Source organism: Diadema antillarum, unplaced genomic scaffold (assembly GCF_040938485.1).
Source record: "Diadema antillarum isolate AM-2024a unplaced genomic scaffold, OU_Dant_1.0 seq00000835_RagTag, whole genome shotgun sequence".
Taxonomy (NCBI): domain Eukaryota; kingdom Metazoa; phylum Echinodermata; class Echinoidea; order Diadematoida; family Diadematidae; genus Diadema; species Diadema antillarum.
Genome location: NW_027271711.1, coordinates 1,292,026 through 1,316,464, shown reverse-complemented (window position 1 = coordinate 1,316,464; position 24,439 = coordinate 1,292,026). Strand labels below are relative to the sequence as shown.

Sequence of the window (24,439 nt, the reverse complement as noted above, 5' to 3'; positions counted from 1 at the left end):
GTGTGTGTCCCATGGATCCCCATGGTATCCAGTGGTCAGATGGATTATGATTCATCATCCTCAATAAGGGTTGCCATGCCAACATCCCTTCCTGCCATTCATCTTGCCAGGGGAAGCCACGTGTGTGCAATGCACACTATCAGATGTAATCAGGGACATCTGAGTGAGCCAGCTCCATGGGCCCACAGGGATGAGAGTGAAGAAAGAGAAACAGGCAGAGAGATAGCAATGTATTGTACAGACGATGGACTGACATATTGTCAATGTGTGAATTAGTCCAGTTCTGATATTGAAATGAAAATTCCTAGCTTGGGACAGAATATTCATATGAAGTTACCAATACAGTGTTACTGTGGTAAAGTCTGCTGCATAACCTCAAGATATACACATATACATAGAGTACTGGCTCAATTATGATCAATTATTCATGAGACACAAAATGAATCTTGTTGTTTGCAAATTCATACATTGATACAAGCTGACTGTTCACAAGATTCTATGACCCTTTTTTGAATGTTTGTATAATACCTAGCATGGTGTGCTATGTTGTAATACACACATGCACAAGTACTCACACACACACGCACAAACACAGCGATAATAAGAAACATGTGCAGAATGATATACTTTTCTTATATTCTGACATTGTTTTCTGCAATTCATGGATCTCTATAGAGTCACAAGAATAAGGGGTTTGTGCTTTCCAGTTTATTGAAGATTTAAGATATATGCACACATGCCTGTCATTTCATGTTTAAAATTGTCTTTGTGAGAGAGCAAGATGATACTCATAGCAAAAGGTTATGCATTGGGCAGGAAGAAAATTCAAGCTTTCATGCATAATTTCATAGATTTTTTGCTTACTCGTCCAAACGTCTCATAATATTTCTTATACTCTGCTGCTAATGTGACTATCCCCCTCCTGTAAGTAATATTTTGTGTCACAAAAATGAAGTAATATAGTAATTGCGATTGTGTAGGGCACAATCGCAATTGAGAGCAATGGAGAACTATATAAGTAGATTGTGTAGGGCACAATCGCAATTGAGAGCAATGGAGAACTATATAAGTAGAGAAAATGACAGATTATTTACATAGCATTGTAGAGCCTAAACTCCTGGCTGTTGATATATGATGTAACAAAGATAAATAGCAAAACATATTTCTTCGGGATGATATTTACCTCAAATCAGCAAAGTTCTGTTTGCAAGTCCATCAAACATTTTACAAAAAAAAAGGCTATGACAAATGTGTATGCTGGCGATTGGTGAGAGAAAGTAAGACGCAGTGAGTTCACCATAAAAATCACACCTTTTTCACATTCCAATGTTGACACTTCTCTGATTCTGAAAGATGCAGCCTAGTTTTCCAGTGTAACCAATAGGCAGTGATGGCAGTTTCACTTAGATTGAACATTAGAAAGTTATGGGCTATTTGAAGTGCCACAAGTTTGCACAAAAACAAATTTAGTTATATCGGTGTGAAACACGCATGCATATAATGCAAGAATAGTGATATGATGTCCCTGTCCCTGTTTTCGGGTTGTCCGTCCTCTCATCCATCCTTTCTTCTGTCAGTCCGTAATCAATTTTGTGGACAGCGTAACTAGAAAACCTTTTGAGGTATCCTAATGAAACTTGCCATGCATATGTATGAGTGGGTGAAGTTGTGCCTATCAACTTTTGGGTGCAGATGCTCAAGGTCAGAGGTCAAAGGTCAAGGTCAAATGCTCAAAACTTAACAATGTACTAACCAATAAAGGTTCTCTAGAGAGTGTTTTGGGTCATGAGGTGAGGGGTCAAAGGTCAAGCGAATGTGTTAAAATTTTACTTTTTTTCTCCATATCCCGGAAATGGTTAAAGGGTATCTTCATGGAACTTGGTACATATGTATGCATTTACTGGCAGTGATTATCTAGGGAATTTTGGGATCATGGGGTCAAACAAAGGTCAAGGTTAACGTATTAAAATTTCGCTTTTCCCCTCATATTTGTGTAATGCATGCAAGATTTTTCTTGAAACTTACTGTATATATGTATTCCCCAATAGAGATTCTCTGCAAAGTTTTTTTTTTTTTTTGCCAAAAAGGTCAAAGGTCAAGTGAGAGTGCTAAATTTCACTTCTTCCTCCATAATATACTTGGAAGTGGCTCAAGGTATCATCATGAAACGTAGTACATATTTATGCATGTTCTGCCAGACAGTGATTCTGTTGGGAATTTTAGGGTCATAGGGTCAAAGGTCAAGGGTCAAAGGCCAGGGTAAAATGCAAACATTTTGCTATTTAATACTGAAATTACACTTTTTCTCCATACCTTGAAAATCATTCAATGCATAAACTTGTAAAAGGGTCAAAAGTCGAGTAAAAATCCTAAAATCCCCAAATACATGTTCTCTTAGAAAATATAGCTATTCATCCAATTAAACCTGGAAAGTGAACATTCAACACATTTGTGACAAACATGTTATTTTAAATATTTGCCATTTATGTGAAATTTTCATCACACATTTTCAAGACGTACTGTAGAACTATTAGGAGAATCATGCATTGTGGCCGAGGTATACCAGTCGCCATTTAAGCAACATTTCTAGTTTTTAAGAGAAATCAGTGAGAATATCCTGTATCCTTAACATTATCTTAAAGCTGTTATTGGATAGCCAACAAGAGCTGAGGTTTTAGAGATATCAAACAAAACCATGATTTTTAGATCAGTTTGTGCACAAATCTTAGGGACTATCATATGATGGTGTCAACATGTCAACATCAGATAACATTTTTTGCTTGTTTTTTTTTAAACTTTCAATTCAAATGGAAATTCTGGCATTTTACTCTCTGTTATGAAGTGTTAAGGCTAACTTTAATATGGTGTGAAATTGTTCTTGTGTCAGTGTGTATTGTAGTATTGATGCGTGTGATACCAGCTAGAGTATCATTAGCTACTGTGATAAGAAGATGATATAGTGGCAGAATGATAGGAAGCAATTCGGGTAATATTTAGGACTTATTTAAGTCATAAGACTTTATTATATCAAAAGATGTTTGAATGGGAGAAACAAAGGGGTCTTTCCATACTGGGGAACATGCACATGCATGTTTTAAGAATGCAAGCACTCAGTCCATTTCTGTTATCAAAGGGAATTACAGTAGAGAAATAAAAGAGATATTAGTACATGAGGCTGATAAAAATATGTGGTGTATCGGTGTGTATTGATTGTTGATTTGTGTAGTGAAAGCATGTTATGCATATAGAGGGATTTCTGTAGGAAAACAAAAAAACAGGGTTGAACTGTGCTTTGATCATGATCTACAAGTGTGGGATGATTTTTTTTTTCTTGTGCAATTATAACTGCAATTACTTGCCCTAGAAAGCACTGTTGTTTACTATAACAGTATAATCATTAGAAATCATGATATGACTTTTAATGTATTGATAATTGATGAAATTATGTCTGATAGCAGAGATCTCCCTCTCCAGGGGAAATGATTTCAGTTTTTATTTGAATGAGCAGAATATGTAAGCTAACTCAAATTGTTCATGATGAAGATTGCAGAGCAACTACTCAGTTCGAGGTCAAATAGGCAGTACACATGAGAGTGACAAAGAAAGCTGTAATGTTGTACAGGGAGTATAAAAAAATTGTCTGCAGTAAGTTCTGCGAAGGTGGGAAGAAGTATGAGTTACAAGAACATTCTTCTCCTTTTTCTGTTTCAAGAAATGATTTCTGTTTTGGAGTTTGGAGATCATAGAGCAAGATGACAGAGATTCACTAGCAATAGTTATTTATCACATGTCTGTTCACTTCAGATGGGGCAGTCTGTTAAAGTTGTAGTGCAATATTTCAAATATGTATGTCTGTATTATTTGTCATTCATGTGTGTTCATGTGTGTAATATGTATTGAATTATTGGTTACACAATATTCGAATGGTATGAAAACTGTGCAAAGCTTGCAGATTTATTGCACATCTTAAGAGAAATTACTGTGATTTGCATATCAATTTGGTCATTGAGATGACCCATAGAGACTTGCAAACAAAGGATCCCATGCTGGTAGGATTCACAGCAGATACCTGTGTTGATCCCCTGCACTGACCACTGTGATTCAGTGGGAGTTGGAAGGGATGTTGTGAAGGTGGTTTGCGAGAGTAGACTAGGGATGGTGTGGTTGCCTGATTCAATGATTGGGTTCTTGGAGGCGTGTTAAGAGGGTGAGGATACTTGATTGAACAGGATTAGGAGGTGGCGCCTTGCTACACTGATGGGAGTGTGCGATACAGCTGTGCCCATGAATAATAAATAGGGGCCAGGAACAGTAATGGAATTATACAATGTAGAGTTGCCTGCCCAACCACTAAACTTAGCAAAGTAGGCAGAGCACTTAGCTGACACCTCTGATTTATTCTCAGTAGTAGTCAAGCCTTTCATCAGAATGGGATGGGCAAAATTTTCTAATGAGCGCAGACTCCCAAAACCTTACGATTCTCTCAGACTGTACAAAGATGTTGTTTTCGTAGTTTTAATTCTGAGGAACTTTTTTTTTCTTTGTGTTTGTTTCTATGTGTTTACTTTTCCCTTCCACTTTGTTTTCAAAATACTTTTGAAAGTTTCAAGTATTTTGCACCTTCATATTGAAAACAATTATTTCTGTGTATTTGCTTCCAGGTACAAATCTTTCTGGTGTCTTTGTGCTATTCCAAATATTGATGAAATCAAAATTACATTGATATTGAATTCTATTCCAAATAAGGGGGAGGTTTCAATATTTGCTAGAAGAAAACAATGTGTTTAAGGGCTGATACAGGTCAGTTCAAGGGGAGGGGAGCTATAAGCATTCTTCTGTGCCACCAGTTCCTTCATTTGTATGGTAGGTGATGACGTAATATTTTGATCTGTTAGGCCTGATATTGATCTCATAACTCTGATTTGCTAGGCTTCAGATAACATTTCTTGAGACTGCATGCCTTACTATGTAGCACATCAGTAACATTATTACAGTAATGTTTGTTTAAAATGTTATTGTGCTTTTCTTCTCTTGCCCACTTTTCACCCTATTCTACAGATGACTCGTGCGCTGCAGGTCAAGCCCGCAGACAGTGAAAGTAGGGGAGGTGAGATACAGTGAACGAAAATATATGTGCATGTGTGTGTATGTGCACATCATTATTATACATGTATATATATATATATATATATATACATATATCTGTAGATGAATAGATATGTTGTACATACGAAGATTTCTTCAAACAGGCAATCCTGGGTTTTTTTATCTCTCCTCAACCAAAGTTAAAGCCATTATATACAGTTGCTGATTATGAGGTCATATGCATGTATTTTGTTTGATGAACTTGCTTTGTATCATTTCCCCTAGTTGATAAATACAGTAGTGAATGGGCATTGAGGCCATGTAATGAAAAATGGAACAATTTTTCACCAATTATGTTATAGTGCAATACAAGGGCACTTTGATGAAGTTAACAAGCTGTACCTCAAAGTGACTGAGTGCCAGCACAGTGTATTTTATTCTGAGTTACCACTATAAGTTACCAATTTAGTTGGCCAAAAAATAAATAAATAAAACAATACACACACATGCATGCATACATACACACACACACACACACACACACACACACACACACACACATACACATACACACACACACCATTTGTGAGGTGTGGTAAGTCCAGTAGAAAAAAAGTAAAACACAATGATGACAGAAGGAGCTTACTAAAGTTTTTGGCAACGATATAGATAACACAGTAAAATGCTACCAAAGAAGACAATTTGGTTGCTGCTGGCCTTGTTAGACAGGTAGCTGTTATACACAGGTCTTTAACACATGATATATATCAGGAGGAATGTGTGGTGGCTGCATAAAACAGGTGACCTGTATAGACAGGTGGTTGCGAGAGCAGGTTTTGACTGTATCATGGGTGATAATGATGATTTTACATCTGTGGTGGCTACCGTCACCGCCGTCACAACTACTTTAGGATTCTAATAATAATGATGATGACAGTGATAGTCATAACATCAAATAATAAAGATCATAAATAATTGTAATATTCTGACATTTGTTATTCTTGTTGAGCTACAGAGTTACTTCAGACAAGTGTTCTGAGTAATGACAAATTGAAGAACACTTCATCATTCATTTCATTCACTTTCATTTCCTTTGTTTCGGGAATGCAGCAATCCTGCCAGTGAAGGAGTTTTAAAATGCATTCTGATTAACAAATGTTTCTCAGAGGTGATCTAACTAATTTGCAAAGAAAAACAAATGTTCTTATACTGGTCATTGAGTTGAGACTGATTTCAGCAGGCAATTCATAATTATAGCAAGAAGTGCTAGTGGCATGTTATGAATGAAAGTAAGCTTTACATTTGATAGGACAGGTAAAACAAACAAACAGCAACAACAACAACAACAACAACAACAACAACAACAACATTTAAAGCTATTCAGAGCCTGAGTTGTGAGTTATGAAATCATTACTTTTCACATCTGCCCTTAGGGAGGAGGGGGAATTATTGACCTGAAAGAATTTATGATGATCTTTGCACCTGTGGCATCATGATGTTCTTTTCCCTTTGCTAAAACCGAAATAGTAAATAAGTAGGTGACTGATTGTGTGAGCCTTATCTTCTCCTCAGTTTGCCTCTCTATCCACCACACACATACAAACATTCAAATGAATATCCCCAATCTTAAAAGCTTCTGCTCTTGTTTAAAGAATCCCAAGGTTGTAGCTCTTTTACAGGAATTAAAGACAAATTGTGTGGTATATTGGAGTGGATGCAGGGAAGCCAGGAAGCTAGAGGGAGAGTGATATAGTTCAGTCCTCTTCTTCAGTGTTCATTGATTGTTAGCAAGGTAAATATGGGCTGACACTTTGGCTTGGCCTCTGGTACTTTCTCCTTCCTCCTCCTTCCAAGCATGGCTGTAGCCAGTCACGGTTTGTTTCTCACTGGGCAAGCCATCAATCACATCCAATTAACTCTGTCTTAAAGTCCCCACCTCTCATGAAATAATGCACTGATACAGCCTCTTGGGGTTATAGCTCTATGAATCCTGGTGACTCTGCAGATGCATACTCCATTCACAGTGGTTTTGAAGGGGCTTGTGCCACTGTCTCACTTCTTTAAGGGATTGCACAGAATCACAAGCACTGGCCTGCCTTTAACATAATTGTAGTTTTAGGTAGGAAGGAGTATATAGGTTGACATCAATCGCATACTGGACTTGAGATTATAATTCAATTTCAAAGCTTTGTCTGCAAGATGTAAACAGGTATGCAAACTGTATGTTTCATTCCAAAATGTCCACTGTCTATCAGTCATATATCACCAGTACCTTTTCAGCCACCATATTCCTTTGTTCATCTGTTTATAACCATATTGTAATTTACCAGATTAGTTTGTTTTTAGTGGTGACTTATTGTCACTAAACCAACAGAAGTAACACAGATTGACTTTCTGATGGGGTGCCGTTTATGTAATTAGGTGGCCATGATTTCCTTGAGATTTAGAAAAAGTAGTCTTTTTATGAAATACTAGAAATGACTGCATTTAATTAACTTGCTTTCCTTTGTATGCATAATTTCCTTTGTTTTCATAATGCATGATATTAATGTGAATATGCCAAGTTTCAAATTATTCAACATATTCACCTGTGATAAGGCTGCATTGCCAGATAAGCCACATCCCAAATTTGGTGAGGAAAACAGAAAAAAAAAATGGAGAGTTTTTTTTTTTCTGATCAAAACTTCATGACTTTACTACATTACTTATGTTAATAAACTTTTCCTTCATGTTTTTGTGTGTTTCATAACAATTTAGTTTTGTTTGTCTGAACTTTAGGTTTTCCAAATGATGCAAGCTGCATGTCAGGATTTTAAATGATGTTTCAGTGTGTAATGTGAAGAATGATGGAGTGTGTGTGGAAAAAAAAAAAAAAAAAAAACTCTGGTGAGAAAAAGCATGCATGTTTGTGTCTTCAATCACACACACTATTCAGTAGCTGAGCACTTGTACCAGTATGCCTTCATTCACACACACTATTCAATAGTTAAGTGTTGTATGAGTTAGTGCTGTTGTGTGATGTGTGCAGGGTCGAATTATTGTAGGATTGCAGTTGCCACTATGGCTGTGCACACTACCTTGATTGCACTGTGCTGTATTTTTTAGACTTTTCTTAAATGTCATCAGAATTGGCACAAAAGTGATGATTGTGATGAGTATGTAATAACCAAAAAATTAAAATATATATATATCACTTTATTGCAGAAAATATCCCACTCTGTCCCATTTGTAAATCTTAGGGCCCCCCCCCCCATGCTTGCCCCATCCTTAAATCTCTGTCTTCCTACTTACTGCCTGTCCATTCCTTATTCTCTGTCCCACCCCAAGCTGTCTGTTCTATTGTTTTTACTTCTCCCACCCCATACATCTCTCTGTTCTGTGATATCTGTCCTATGCCACATTGTCTGTCCCATTCTTCAATCTCTGTCCTACCCCACAATGTTCTTCCCATTCTGTAATCTTTGTCCTACCCCACAATATCTGTCCCATTCTGTAATCTTTGTCCTACCCCACATTATCTGTCCCATTCTGTAATCTTTGTCCTACCCCACAATGTCTTTCCCATTCTGTAATCTTTGTCCTACCCCACAATATCTGTCCCATTCTGTAATCTTTGTCCTACCCCACAATGTCTGTCCCATTCTCTAATCTCTGTCCTATCCCACAATGTCTGTCCCATTCTCTAATCTCTGTCCCATTCTCTAGTCTTTGTCCTACCCCACAATGTCTGTCCCATTCTCTAGTCTTTGTCCTACCCCACATTGTCTGTCCCATTCTCTAATCTCTGTCTTATCCCTCTGCCTTGTTCCCATCCTGTCATCTCTCAGCCATTGCTGTGATTCTGTCCCGCCCTTCCATCTCATACCATTTCTGGGCATACCACTAGCATTGATTCTGCTGACCTGTATGCAGTGCTCCATGCAGATAAGGATCCTATGTGGAAACTTGAGGGGAAAATCAATATCTACTGCAGATGTGAACTTCTTGCTAAATCTGCTCAAACTCAGCCCTGCTTCACGTACTGCTCAGGAATATATTTCCTCCAATTTTTATGCTAGGGTTGAAGAGAGCATGCTCACCAAATTGCATTGTTTTACAAATAAGAATAATATCTTAACATCTTCTATATGAAGAAAGTGGCACCAGAGTTATTGACACTATTATCATTGCAGTAGTCTCTGCATAATCAGATACCTCTTAATCCGATACTTCACTTAATTAACATTCAGAGTGAACAGACAGTTCCGTTGCATGTTATGTTTACCCGATAATCGAGTTGGCATTTTGGTTAAACGGGTAGAAATTATCCAGACAAGCCCCATCTATTCTCTTTGTTTCATCCGGAAAGTCTTTGAAATATATGTAATAATAAATTCTGAAGGGCGCTGAGTGTCGATAGAGAGCTATGGTTTACATTTTAACATGTTAATGTGCAGTGAATAATAATACTACGTAAATGCATTTATACATGCTATGTATACAAACCAATACACAGCACTACACACTCTACCGTAACTACACACATAGTGACATACTAATCACTACATGTGTCTATCCAGTTCTCGATAAAAACAAAAAATCAAGCTAGCTCCACTGAAATATTCATTAAAAAATGCACTTGCAATTACCATTAATGTGGACAACAGAATTTACAGCTGCATGCAAAGTTTACGATGGCAAGTTGCATTAATAATGTTATGTTAATATGACTTGTCTAATGTAGCCGTACTTTCATGAATGGCAAGTCTGCTCTCATGCAAGCAGTGGATTCCAGATTATTAGTATCCTTTGCAGTTGGTCATCAACAAGGTTATATAAAACATAATAATTCCATTGGGTTTGTGTGTCATTTTCTTAAAATCATTGCAAAAGTAATTGGGGTTTCTGGAAAGGCTGTGTATGCAACTTCAACCAAGCTGTGGCTGTAGTGACCTAACGTGCATGTGGTGTATGTGATGCAGATAGGTGCATAGTTTGTGGTAGCTGTGACATGAAAGAATTATACACTCTCGGGCTAATCGGGTACTCTGCTTAATCGGGCAAGAAATGCTCTGCACGATACTACACGATTAAGTGGTGAGGACTGTACTAGTATAGTATAAGATATCCGGCGATGGTGGTGCTACATCACTTTGGTATACTTTGGGTGTAGAACTAGCTTCCTGTACAGGAACGAGGACAAGTTCGAACCGACCAAACATTCCAGGTTTTATTCAAGACATTTTGAACGAATGAACAAATTTTGACATGATGACCATGCTGCTGGCTCACCACAGTTTTTCTGTAGGAATAACTATGGTAGCCGTCGCAAGAAATTAGATACTTTTGCTGTAGAGAAAAGAAACTCTACTGAAGAGACCTGTGCCAAACTAGCATGAAAGCTGTAAGTTTGAGGGAGAGATGGGCTGAAAAAGTGCAGCTATTCACAGGCTCATGCTACAAACCATTGGTAGTCTCTCCATTGAATCTACCTATTGTTAATGAAGTAACTTGGCCATCTAGACAAGACTTGTGACATTAGATATAGGAATACATATTCATGACATTATTATAAAACTATGAGTGGGAAAATTTGATGAATTCTTTATGTAGCTGTAAGATATTGTACTATATACGATGTGTAAACTGTATTGTAACATGTACTACATGTGGTGTAAAAGATCAGAAGTACAGTAGGCAATACAACCAGAAGCCATACCCACTGAACCCACAATGCATGGCAACCAATGGAAAGCAAGCATTTGATAAATACCCTCTAGTAAGTAGTTATATTCATTGATTTGCTGCTTTGCCTCTTTCATTCATGTTTCATGTTAATGAAAGTGTAAAGCTTGTGTGTTTCCCCACTAGAGATTATTGTTTACCTGCTCTCAAACAAGAACACTTTCTTTGCCCTTAAAATCTATACAGCAGGTAGTGCATCATATAAAGAGAGAGCTATCTCTTTCTCTCTTTCCCTCTCTCATTGTGTGTGTGTCTGTCTGCCTATCCGTCTCTGCCTCAGTTTGAAAACATTTATCCATATGCATACTTTTGGCAGAGCCACAAGCCATTTTGTATACTAATGAAGTGCCCCAGGTGTAGCAAGCTTCATCAAAAGACATGAACAAGCCACTATTTTGAGAAACACCTGTGATGCCAGTTCAAATCTAAGAGTAACTATTGAATGCAGTTTGGGCAAAGAAAAAGGAAAAAGTGTTGTTCAATATATCCCAAGCCCAAATATTTTATTCTGCTTTCCTCTTCAATTTCCTGTGAGTTTTACCATCCAGCCATTCCTTCTAGCTGTTTGTGTGAAAGCCAAATGATGAATAGACAGGCTGGGTGTGCCATATGAAATGGTGAATGCCCAAGTGGCAGGGATACAGTAAATCCCACATCCAAACCCAATTACAATGGCTAGGATCGGCTTTCCCATTTATTAGAATGGTCAGATCCCAACGGATAGCCATCCTTCTCATTCAGATTCTTGGTGTCTTCTGTCTCCTTCCCATTTCCCAATCTGGGTGAAATGGCCTTCTCTCTCTGATTCATCCTTTCCCTTTCTCTCTCTCTTCCTCTTCTTAATACCTGCATGTGAGTTTCCCGTCCACCTCTAAACAGTTCTCGTCTCATCAGATGCTATCACTATGCTCTCATGATATTCACATTGTTCTGCTAATCTTCCTTGGAATATATTCACTGCCTATGCTCTTCCTGTTTTAGAGCAGTGTTAATTTGTCTAAGGAGTTACAATTTGTTTGATGTTTTTTCATCATCATCAGCAGGTTTAATGTAGCACAACTATTTGTATGTTAATTGTGATAAATTGTAATAATCCATATCAGAGGAGACAGCTGATCTAATGAATCACAATGCTTCTTTTAAATAATCCTCCTCTTGATCCTTTACAGGATAGTCCTTTCCACTTTCTGGATATATCCACATTTAAATATAATATTTGACACATGTTTGTGTGTGTCTACTGTGGGTCATTGATACACTTCTCCACTTAACCATTGTAGATGGTTTTGCATGTTCTTAGCCACTTTTTTTCATTTGCTGCTGAGGAAAAACCTAGATGTAACATTTTTATCTACAGATGGTATGGATTTGATATTGATATTAATCATTTTGATGCACCAAACACTATCAATTAGTCCAAACTGACTTTGTAGATTTATTCATATCTGTTAAACCATGATCAATATTTTTTTTCTGTCTGGTGGATCATTCAGGAAGGAAAACTAATTTAAGTAAAATTTTGCTGCAGAGCGAAGTTACATGTTTGCTGCTGAATAAGCATCCAGAAAAAAAGAAGGTTGAAATTGTATTTTTTCGGGGGGGGGGGGGGGGGGGGGGGGTTTGAATGACTATGACAGAAATGGGAGCTTTGGAAGGAGGGGAAAAAGAAGTTTAGACTGAGAGAAAGCCTGACACCCAATCTTTCTCAGTTTCTGATAAATGTGGGAATTAACCGAAAGACTGATTAATCAAAGTGAAATTTTCACATTTCAAATGTGTCAGCGACAAGTGTGACAACCAGAAGATAGATGAAATGCTGCTCACAAAAAGAATGCAGATTGGGACCTGCAGGCAGAATTGATTTATTGTACAAGACATGCACACACATAAAATAAAAATCTAGATTTCAGACGACGTGCTTCTAATCTTTCCATCCTATCAGATGCATTCTTTCGAGAAAATGCCATTTCCATCACATGTTAGGATAACCTAACAGCAAGATTTCCAGTGTTGTAATTTTAGGACTGTCAGTTAGCATGTAAGACATAAACACGTTGTCATCTAATATCTAAATTATATTGGGATTTGGGCAAATAGACTAAAGTGATCTTTCACGAACTGATATAAGTTGATGTACATGTAGCTTAAATAGGCATTGATGATTTAGGATTTGATAGTGTGGCAAGCTCTGTGAGAGTTATTATATATGGGACTCTATATATATATATATATATATATATATATATATATATATATTTCCTTGTGAAAATGAAACTTGAGCAACTTGATAGATAGATATACTGCTTCAAAGGTATTGCTTACCATCGGGAGCAGCGATTTAAAAAAATGTTCGAGTTATCGCATTTGCTGGATGCATATGTGTAGGTCAGTTGTATCACAAAGCTTCTCACCAGGTAAAAATTGTGCAATAAAGCCTAAAATGTAAGGAGATATCACTATTTTTCTCAATAAACCAATAATTGTAGATGGTTAATTCTAGAAACAATTTTATTATAACTGTTGTTCACATTTTGTATATTTAACAATACTCAACATTGATTATACTGATTATCAATTTTGTTGTTTCTATCCCTAACTCACATTTTAGAACTACTTTGAAGCACTAAAGCTGGATTTTTGTATAATCTGCAAATGGTAAATAATGCCTTTAATATCCCCTCATTGATATTCCTTCTCATTTTACTCTAGATGAAGAAGTACATGTAGAATCACACTTGGCTCTTCCATATATCATAGTTGATTTCATCAGCTGACTTTGTAATGCTGCAATTTGGTATAGCAACAAGTACAACTATTACTGACTGGTAATCGTGCCTTCAACAGTAGAAGACATGATTTGTGCAGTTTTCACAGAAATGTTAAAATTTCTATTCATGAAGGTAGTATAAATCATTTGCTGTTTTGAAAGATGTGAATCTTTTCTATCGAATACCCATATGAACAGTGTGTACTTATCATTAGCTGAAGATCCCCCAAAGCATTTATGTCATTGAATGTACCTGACTTTGTATTTTAAAATAGATTTTCTTCTTCTTTAATGAAATCTGAAGACAAATTTTATGCCCTTTCATGGGAAAGTATAAGATGTAGCACTTTGAAATTGTGTTTCAGTCTTCGAAAGTAAACCAGGGAAGCATTTCTAATTTTTTGGTACCTGCAAGATCAGCCCTAGTTCAAGCTAGATTGCACTACAGTGCATTGCACACTTTCCCATAAAGCTATTTGAGCATGATGTAAAAAGAACACAATTGCTCTCTTCACAGCTATTCAGTAATGTTCTAAACATAGCATCTCATCTGCTCACACTCACCCGTAACAGGAGTTTGTTAATTTAAGCAATGCTTTCTTTTAGCATGAAAATCATTTTGTTCTTAATCAATTCAGCCAACTTTGAATGTAAAGTGCTATATTTGTAAAAGAGTGAATTAATTTAGACATTAAAACCTTATTTTCTTTTGAAATAAAAATATTCAATCACACACATTCCATACTGCTTGTGATTAGCAATCTTGTGTGTTGATACTCACTCAGCTATGTTCAAATGCTTTGTACTGAAAAGTTCCATACATATTTGTAGCTGAAGTAGAGTATTTTTTTATTTTTTATTGAAAGTTGATACCATTTATTCAAAAATAGACTAGACTGCTCTGAAAATGTTTTCTTAGTCCATCTACATGACAAAACCACATGTTTTCCAACCAATTTTTCTAAAAAACAACTGGAATTGCCCATTATCATGGCTTAAAGATGATTGGGAGGAGGATATTGAACTGCTGTAATATTTATGTGGGCTTTGCACATTGTTATTGTAAATGTGTGTGTACTGCTGAGACTTGACATCCTATCAGTAGATGCAGCCGACTAGAATTTCAGCATGGAATTGGTAGCATCTTGCTGCCAACTAGTCAGTGCTTGCAGGCAGTGTAGCTGCATTTCTCTTGGGTAATCCCAAATCTCTCCGCAGGTGACTGCAAACGTCCATCAGCAGCGCACATCTCAGAGACCAGGAGTTCACATATCACTACCTCCTGGGATGACAAAATGTTCCTCTAATTGGTCATGCATATTCCAGTCAGGATGGAGGTGTTCTGAAGTAGCCTTGTCTTCTAGGGGGAGTAATTATATCATAAATGGGAGGGGGAAGGGTGCATTTCCTGAATAGAAGAAAGTAGAAAAAAGAAAGAGAAGAAAAAGGACATCTTGTGGTATCTGTACATTTGTGTTTGTGCATTCCAGGAAGTTAATCAAAAAACAAGCTTCACCCCTAGGTAGTTGTGGGGTTGATTCCTTCATTTTACTCAGAGTGCATGTTAAATTCAGAAAGTCTGTGTTATGGTTTATCTATAGTCTCTCTTTTCCATGTGATCTAAATCTTGTGTCTATTGTGTAGAATGATAAATGACTGACTGTAACATACTTGTTAAGTATTTACTCTGACAAGAAAGGTATTGTGTAATCAATACTAACAGTATCCAACTTTCTATATCCCATGCTTGCTGGGTACATCTCTGATTTTCAGTCTTTCAGAAAACTGGTCACACAATGTCCTATCCTGATCTTTACACGTCTGCACTACAAAGAAGCCCTTTTACAGTTTCAAATTTGTGAATATGAAGCACAGATGAACATGGTATTTCAATCTCATGTATTTTTCTACTCACATGATATTATATTGCATTGCTATTTGTTTAGAATTTATTTTGGTGAATGATCCAACAAGTGATATACTGAAGACACCTCTATCAGTTCTACCAGAGCTTGTGGAACAAAGGAGCATCACAAAATGAAAGATGTAATCTGTATTGAAACCCTAGCTTTTGTATTGTGAGTCATTTGCCATTGAGGTGAAATGAGATGAGGAATTGGGTATTTGTTCCAACTTATCATGTCACTGCAATGAACTGGCTTCAACTGTGTTGGTAGTGCAACTGCCCTGTAGACAATAGGTGATGCAGGGTCAAATGCCAGGCTGGTTCCTTCTATTTCACTTGGTATTAAAGATACTACAGAGTGAGCATACCAACTATATAACTATGAAAAGAATTCTATAACTGCACTCGCTCTGCAAAAAGAAATCTCTTCACTTATTCTTCCTCTTCAATCATATGTATCTCCTTGTCTTGTTCACAAGGAATTCAATGATATTCACATTTTCATTAGGCTTTAAAAGAGCCCACAACCCTTTTCATTGTTTTAATAGTTTATTTAGAGAGAACAAAAAAAAAATGGAAGGAATTAATTGCTTTTGAAAAGAGATTTACTCATGAAAAATTATGTATATGTTTGTTTTCTTCTATTGGAAATGACGTGCTATGGTCAATGTTGATTGTATTTTTCATTTCAATTCAAATTGAATTTTATTTCCAATATCACATTTTTGTCGTTGATACAAGTTCAAGGAAAACATGATTGTACAATGTACTACAACAATATAAAACATATATGTGTGAAACTATCTATTCATAATAATTGTGTTATTGGAAAAGAGATGTCCATGTAAAAGACAAGCTTGTAGAGATGTGGGCCACTTGATAAGCTGAACTTAAAATTGAAAAAAGGAAAAGGTGCACACACACAGGCACAGAGATGGTGGGGGAAAACAAAGATGTGGACAGGACAAACAACAAGAGACAATGGAAAGGGGTAGATTAGAGGAAGAAGGAAGGAAGGGAAGGTAAGAAGGAAGGAAGGACTATTTGAGAGGAAGCAGGGGTTGCAGCACATGCAGAGCTATTGCCAGATACTATCCATTGGCATGGGCACGGTAATTAACATCAATGAAATTATGCAAATGTGATGAAAAAACAAAACAAAATAAAATGTAATGTATTATCTAAAAACCAAACAAGACTGTCTTTCATCTTCTTTTGAATACAGCAAGACTTGGTGCAATTTTAGATCATCACTTAGTTGATTCTAAAGCTTGGACCTGTATGAATAAAACTATTTTTGGTGAGGACGTGCGGAGTAAAGGTAAATGAAATTCACTGGATCCTCTTGTAGGGTGATTATGAACAATGACATTTGTACAAAATACATCATCAAGTACTGTGGGCAACTCATTATACCCCCACCCACACATAGTGTGTATGGGGGTATATACAATATAGGAATCACTCTGACGTCGCGTGGCCGAGCGGGTGGTCAATCGGGCAGTCGGTTGGTCGTTGCAAAGTCTTGTGGCTTGACCTCTCTCATTTTTTGAGCAATTGATCTAAAATTTGGCATGTGTGACTGCTATCATAGGTAGATGTGCAAGACACATTTTTTGTCTGTATGGAGTAACGCATTACCAGGGTAACAGCAAATTTTTATTAAAATCATGCATAATGTTGTGGCTCGAACAACTCTCACACTTTTTTGGCAATTGATGTAAAATTTGGCATATGTGACCTCCAGCATAGGTAGATGTGCAAGATAACATTTTTGTCAGTATCCTGTAATGTATTGCCATGGCAATGGCAAATGAAATCACAAAATGTTGTGGATCGAACTACTCACAGTTTCAAAGCAATTCAGCTGAAATTTGGTACATGCGATCAATATGAAGTATCGTTGTGCAAAGCACCTTATTCCTGAGTGATTAGAAATCCGTTGTCATGGCAGCAGCAATTTTTTATACAAATCCTACAAAAATATGATGATTGACCTAACTCCCTCAGTTTTTGAGCAATTGACCCCAAATTTGGCATGTGAGACCACTATCATAGATAGGTATACAGAAACCTTTTTTGTTACGGTCACATAATGTGTTGCAATGGCAACCACAAATTTTCATAAATGGGCGATTCCATAATTACAGACGTACATTTCGTACACTTTAAAAAGCTCTCACAACTAGACTTGATTTCATTCACAAGATTTAATACTTTTAATTTCTAACATCCATCTCAGGTAAAGTGATCACAAAATTATATTCAATATGATCAATACTTTGACCGTGAAATGATGGAAAATAGTGCCGTTACAGACGTACTCGCACGAATTGACTTTTCTGACATTGGAATTTAAAGTGGAAAACTCTGTGAATTGTGGGGTACTTTCCAGCAAATTCATTCTTTTTCATTTTAATTAGATGTTAAACAACCCAAAAGTGCAGAAATGAAGAATTATTTCTTTTCTAATTAGGCATTAATTGCACCCTTTTTGTGTTACGGACGTACAGTTACAGACGTACAAAATTTCCGTTACAGACATACATTTTGAAATTGTTCTTAATTTCCTTATTTTGATGGATTTTTAAGATCCTTTTACCAGAATTTGGTGACTTCTCATGCTGTAGGGTCTCAATCTTAAAATAATTTTAGATGACAATCACATTTTTTACTGAAATCTGATAACACCTTCCCAAGATCATCATCTTGCATACAGTTCGTGCTTCACTGAGCAACAGGATGATTACGTTAACCAAAGAAATATCCTTTTTGGTAAATTAGCTTGTCAGTTGGTCATAATAGCCAATATCATTTTGACAGACATATTATGGTCTAAAACATTAATTTGTAGAAAATGAATTCATTTAATATTGGAAGCTGAATTTAAAAGTATAGTAAAATATAAAGTATCTTTCTGCAATTTTATGTGAACTACATGTATGTGCATGAGCGTTTTTGTGACACGTGTTTGTGTGATTGAATGTGTGTGTGTGTGTGTGCTTGTGTTGCATCTGTCCTATGTAAATATGTTACTATTATACTTCTTGTTATTATGTTTAAAACTTTACTATGTTTTGTTTTATATGTTTATCCGGGACCCCTTTTTTTACAAGCTCTGCTTCTTTTGGGGTCCCAAACCATTCATTATTCTTAATGCTGTATCCTTTTGTAAAATGTCAAATGTTTAATGTATTGGTTAAATAAACTTGAAACTTGAAACTTAAATTAATTGCCACCATAAAACTATCTAGAGATCCGTTGCTCATGTATGCAGTACACACAAAGCAGTGCTAAAATGGTTTGCACCACACATGAAAAATTGATGGTGTAGGCCTACTATACTTTGCAAGCATTTTAAACAAAATCCTTTTTAACATATATCTGAATTATAGCTATACCTGATCAAAGTTTTGAAATAAAAAAATAAATACATATTTGTACATAAAAACAAATTGACAGTAAACTATCATGATGACCAGAATTAGTGAGAACAAAGCCATTAACAAGATGAATCTATTTTGATGTGGATGTTAAAAACACATCATGGTATCTCTTGTCCTGTGAACTGTAAGTATTCCAAAAATCTTTTATCTCTCAGCATGTTAAAAACAAAATTATACTAGTTTGTATGGTTAAACTGAAGTACTAATTTCACATTTTTTTTTGTCTTAAAAATAGTGCAACATGGAATGATGGAGACTTTAATGGAAAGAAGGACATAATTTACAGAGCAAAGAGTTTGAATGCTAGTCCCAGACTCAAGCTAAACTGGCCACGATTGCCATCAACTATTTGTAGTGTGATTTTTCTGGCAGTGTTTTTTTTTTAAAGGAAAACATTTGATCTGGTGGCTGAAGCCACCTCCAATGACCACTTGCAATATGCATGACATTGGTCCTGAGATTCCTGCTCTTAGTGCCCCCATTTATAGAACCTCACCAGGAAATGTTTCTCTGTGATATTCATCTAAAACACTAAATCCCCAACATTTACATCAAGTTTATCATTCACTGACGTGTCATCTTCACTGAAGTGTCATCTTCAGGTATCTCATCTAGACTGTCAATGGAATCATAGATCTTAAACCTGTCTAATTGGACTTTCCTGTATTCTAAAGCATTAGGCACTTTACTCACATTATGCTCCTTATATAATGACTGTGTGAGCATTTGGTACAGGTACAGCTATTTGCAAATAGGGGTGCCTTTGAATTCAACTTCTCTCTCTGTTGATATCATTTCCTTTATTAATCACATCTTTTGTGGGATTCTTAGTATTTCTACCTCTTAGGTTATTTGTGGAGTTGATGTAGCTGCCCGCCCAATTTTCACATATATGTCATGTATCTCCAAACTGTTCTGTTTTTTTCTTTTTTTTTTCTTTACAGTACTATCTTGTCCATCCACTGAGAACACACTTTCGTTGTGTACCCTTACCATGAGAAGTAGTGACAAAAAGCCACTTTATCATTATCTGCATTGATATTTTCCTTCTACTTTTGTATCAAGTAAGACATGGCTTGAACTGGGTACATGCACCATCTGAAACCACATGGACTATGGGTAGTTTAGGGTATTTTTGTTTAATCCTAATCAACATATGCTCCATAATTGTGTAGATCTATAGATGATTTACTTGTGTTGTATAGCTCATCTGACGCAGTAACAGTGCTCTTTGTTTTATGGCATTAAGAGGCCACTTCTAACTCTCTGTCTCCTGATACACAGTGGCCAAAAGATGAGAGATCTATGCAATTTAGCATTTCCATAGGTCTTTACTAGGCAAGGTTGACTGTAGTTTTTACAACAGCTCTAAGATGTGTAAATTCTATCGTCAAATGCCAGGAAATCCCATATGAAGACTCTTTATTTAATTTTTTTTTTTAACGTGATAACTCCGTGATAAACCTGCATTGAACTAAAGTTTCATGTAGTGATAGTTCCTGTGTTATAATAATAAACAGTAAACATACTACACCAAAATCAAGACTGTGTACAGCTTCATTTCAGGCAGCCAGTAGGAGGCTACTGTAACCCTATTGCTCCGTAGACCCATACACCTGTCCCGCTGGCCCCGGGTAACTAGAGACCCATTGCACTGCTGTTAGTGCTCAGTTAACAGTTACTACTGCTGCACTGAATGTGCAGTGTTCATCTATTCTACAAATCATTTATGAGGCCGATATTACTGGAACTATACCCCTTCACAGAATTTAAAGATGTTGAAATCCCTATCCTGAATGTTTTCACTTCATATTTTACTATTTTGACTTAGATAAGATAGATGCAAATTGACCCATGTGTACGATCTTTTCATCGCACACGGCGATCTCTATTACAGTCCCACATATACAGATTCGTGTAAGTTTTCCACAAAGAAACCTATGGCAAAACTGTACACAATACATTGCAGTCTGAATGCAAATACATTGCATAAATCTTGATAGAGTACGCATCCGTGTTGGAAATAGACGACGTACTGATCAAGCGAGGCTAGGCTAGGAGCTAGCTAGATCTCTCCCTCGTACATGCCTCCCGGGCCCCAGAGCCGTTTCCACTTCCGGGTTTTTGCGATCGCGATCGCAATCAACAAGATACTTGATATCGACAGCAAAAATAAAAAATAAAATAACACAGGGTCGGCGGAATTTTTAGGGTCGGGCGGGTTACGCCAATGCAATAATTTTTTTTTAGGGCCTTACTTTGAAGTGAAGTGTTTATCTCTCGGAAGTGGCCAATTTCCTCACTGTGGCTCAGTGGAATTGCCCAAAAGCTGGCGAAAAGCACATAGGGCCTACAATGCACAAATTACCATGGCATGATTACTATGAAACAGTGCAGTACTTAGTGGATTAATGAGCGTACTAGTAATAGTATGTGTACGTACTGGTTGATGTAACAACCGCGTTCTGGTCCGGCCAGCGTTGGATGCATTTTGTCATCAATTTGTACATAAGGTATGACAGGGTAATATTTTCGCGTGTCTTTAATTTCACGATCAGCCCAAAGCTCGCAAAATTCGCAAATATAAAACCCTCGCGAAAATAACAGCTTATACAGTAGTACAGAGTAATTACACAGGTCAAATTGAGTGTCATTAACAAATTTTTGTTCACTGAACTATGCTCTTCATACACAAAACCAAAAGTGGTAATTTCACATTTACTGAAGGAAAATATAATGAAAACGATTAGACAGCATATTGGAGATCAAAATGCACCCAATATTTTCTCTTGCTTGAAAAGGATTTTGTGACCTTGAACTTGGCGCAAACTATTTCTTATGCGTGATTTCTGAAAGTTCATACAATAAGCTTTCAGTTGATGTGTCATTTAGCTTGGTGTGTTCAATTTGAAAATTTGACCTGCTGGTTGACACATTTATGGAATTGCCCAAATTACAAAATGTTGTGGATCAAACTACTCCCTCATTTTTTGAACAATTAACCCCAAATTTGGCATGTGTGACCGCTATCAAAGGTAGATGTGCAAGACATTTTTTTTGTGTTAATATTGCATAATGTCTTGTAATGACAATGGCAAATTTTTGAAAAATATACAAAATGTTGTATATTCAACTATTCTCAGTTTTAAAGCAATTCATTTGAAAGCACATAATATCAGTGTAATGCATAGTTGTGTGAGACATGTTTTTCATGTGTGTGAAGAAGTCTGTTGCCATGGCAACAGCAGTTCTTTATACCAATCATACAAAAAATATGGGGATTGACCGAACTCCCTTACTTTTTTATACCCCCGCCAAACGAAGTTTGAAGGGGGTAAATAGGAATCAGCGGGTGGTCGAGTCGGGCGGTCGGTCGGGCGGTCGGGCGGTCGGGCGGTCGGTCCGTTGCAAATCTTGCGTCGCGAACTACTTCCTCAGTTTTCGACCGATTCCCATAAAACTTGGCACAAATGTGTGCCTTGGGTTGTAGATGTGCAAGACGTATTTTTTGACAGTACCCAAAAGTACGTTGCCATGGTAACGGATTATTATGGGCAAAAATGGGTACAAATCTTGCGTCGCGAACTCCTCCCACAGTTTTTGATCAATTTTTATGAAATTAGGTACAGATGTTCATCTGAATATGTTAATGTGCAAGACACATATTTCCGCAGTGGCAAAAAGTGCGTTGCCATGGTAACGGCATGTTATTGGTAAAATATAGGGCAAAATGCTTCATGGCAAAACTGCTTCATCAGTGTTCTTCCAATTCTCATGGAATTCATATTGAATGTTTGTCTTAGGATATAGGTCAGCATGACACATTTCTTGACAGTGACAAAAAGTATGTTGCCATGGTAACAGCTCACATATTATGAGCCAAAATGATGGAAAATTTTGTGTTGCAAACTACTTCCTCAGTTTTTGCCCAATTTCCATGAAACTTGGTACAGATGTGTGCCTTTGGTTGTAGATGTGCAAGACGCATTTTTCGACAGTACCCGAAAGTATGTTGCCATGGTAACGGCATATTAATGGCAGAAGATCAAGGAAAGATCTTGCGGATTTAACTACTTCCTCAGTTTTTTGACCAAAGCTTATGAAATGTTGTTTGGCGGGGGTATAACCAGTCGCTGTAGCGACATTTCTAGTTAGTATTTGACTTGAATTTTGGCACATGCGACTGCTATAGTATGCAGACTTGCAAAACACATCTTCTGTTGATGTTGAACAGTGCATTGCCATGGTAACAGCATTTTTGACTAAAAAGCTTACAAAAATATTGTGGATTCAGCTAACTCCGTCAGTCTTTGAGCATTTGGCTTGAAATTTGGCACATGTGATTGCCATGGTATGTAGATGTGCAAACTTCTTCTCTCCTCATTGTTAAAAGATACATTGCCACGGTAACAGCATATTTTGAATGAAAATCATACAAAAGTATTGTGGATTCAGCTAACTCCCCCAGTCTTTGAGCATTTGACTTGAAATTTGTTACTACTTTAGTACGTAGATGTGAAAACATCTTTTGTGTTTGTTGAACATTGTGTTGCCATGATAACAGCAAACTTTGACTGGAAATCATACAAACATATTGTGGATTCAGCTAACTGTCTCATTTTTTGTATTATTTGGCTTGTAACTGCTATAGTATGCAGATGTGCAAACTTCTTCTTTCCTCATTGGTAAATGATGTGTTGCCATGGTAACAGTGTATTTTTAATGAATATCATGCAAAAATAGTGTATTCAGTAAACTCAATTTTCTAGCATTTAGCTTGAAATTTGGCACATGTTACTGCTATGGTATGCAGATGTGCAAATTTCATATTTGGTCTTTGTCAAACAATATATTGCCATGCTGTACCACATGGTACAGCATATCTTAGCTGAAAATCAGACAAAAATATTATGGATTCAGCTAACTCCCTCAGCTTTTGAGCATTTGGATCGAAATTTGGCACATGTGACCGTAAGGAAATGGGGTTGTGCAACATTTATCTTTTTTTTTTTTAATGTCCAACATTGTGTTACCATAGTAACAGCATTTTTAGCTCACCTGAGCCAAAGGCTCAAGTGAGCTATTGCGATCGTTCTTTGTGCGTCGTGCGTCGTGCGTAAATTTTTTACATTTTCATCTTCTTCTTGAAAACCCCAAGACCAATTTTCACCAAACTTGGCAGGTAGCATCCCTAGGGGGTTAGGAACTCAATTTGTTAAAATGGGCACCATGCCCCACCCAGGGGGCCCCCAGGGGGCCCAAACCTTCCAAAATTAAGGAATCTTTAAAAATCTTCTTCTTTAGAACCAGAAGTGATAGAGCTAAGTTAATACTATGAGTTAGTACATTGATGACTGCAGTTTCAAGTTTGTTCATGGCGGAACAAGGGGTGCCCCCCTTGGGACCATAGGGAAGGGGGTGGGGTGGGGTCCTAATGGGGCCTAAATTGTACATTTTCATCTTCTTTTTGAGAACCCCATGGCAGATTGTCACCAAACTTGGTAGGTAGCG

The 24,439-nt window shown here is 36.9% G+C and overlaps 1 protein-coding gene across 1 annotated transcript in view; it reads left to right on the top strand.

Annotated features, from left to right (window-relative positions):
• Nucleotides 1–24,439, top strand: part of LOC139740101 (CUGBP Elav-like family member 3-A) — a 206,999-nt gene that overhangs the window by 66,657 nt on the left and 115,903 nt on the right. The window contains 1 exon segment of the mRNA XM_071650687.1: nt 5,059–5,107. Within this exon segment, the coding sequence (XP_071506788.1) occupies nt 5,059–5,107 (49 nt within the window).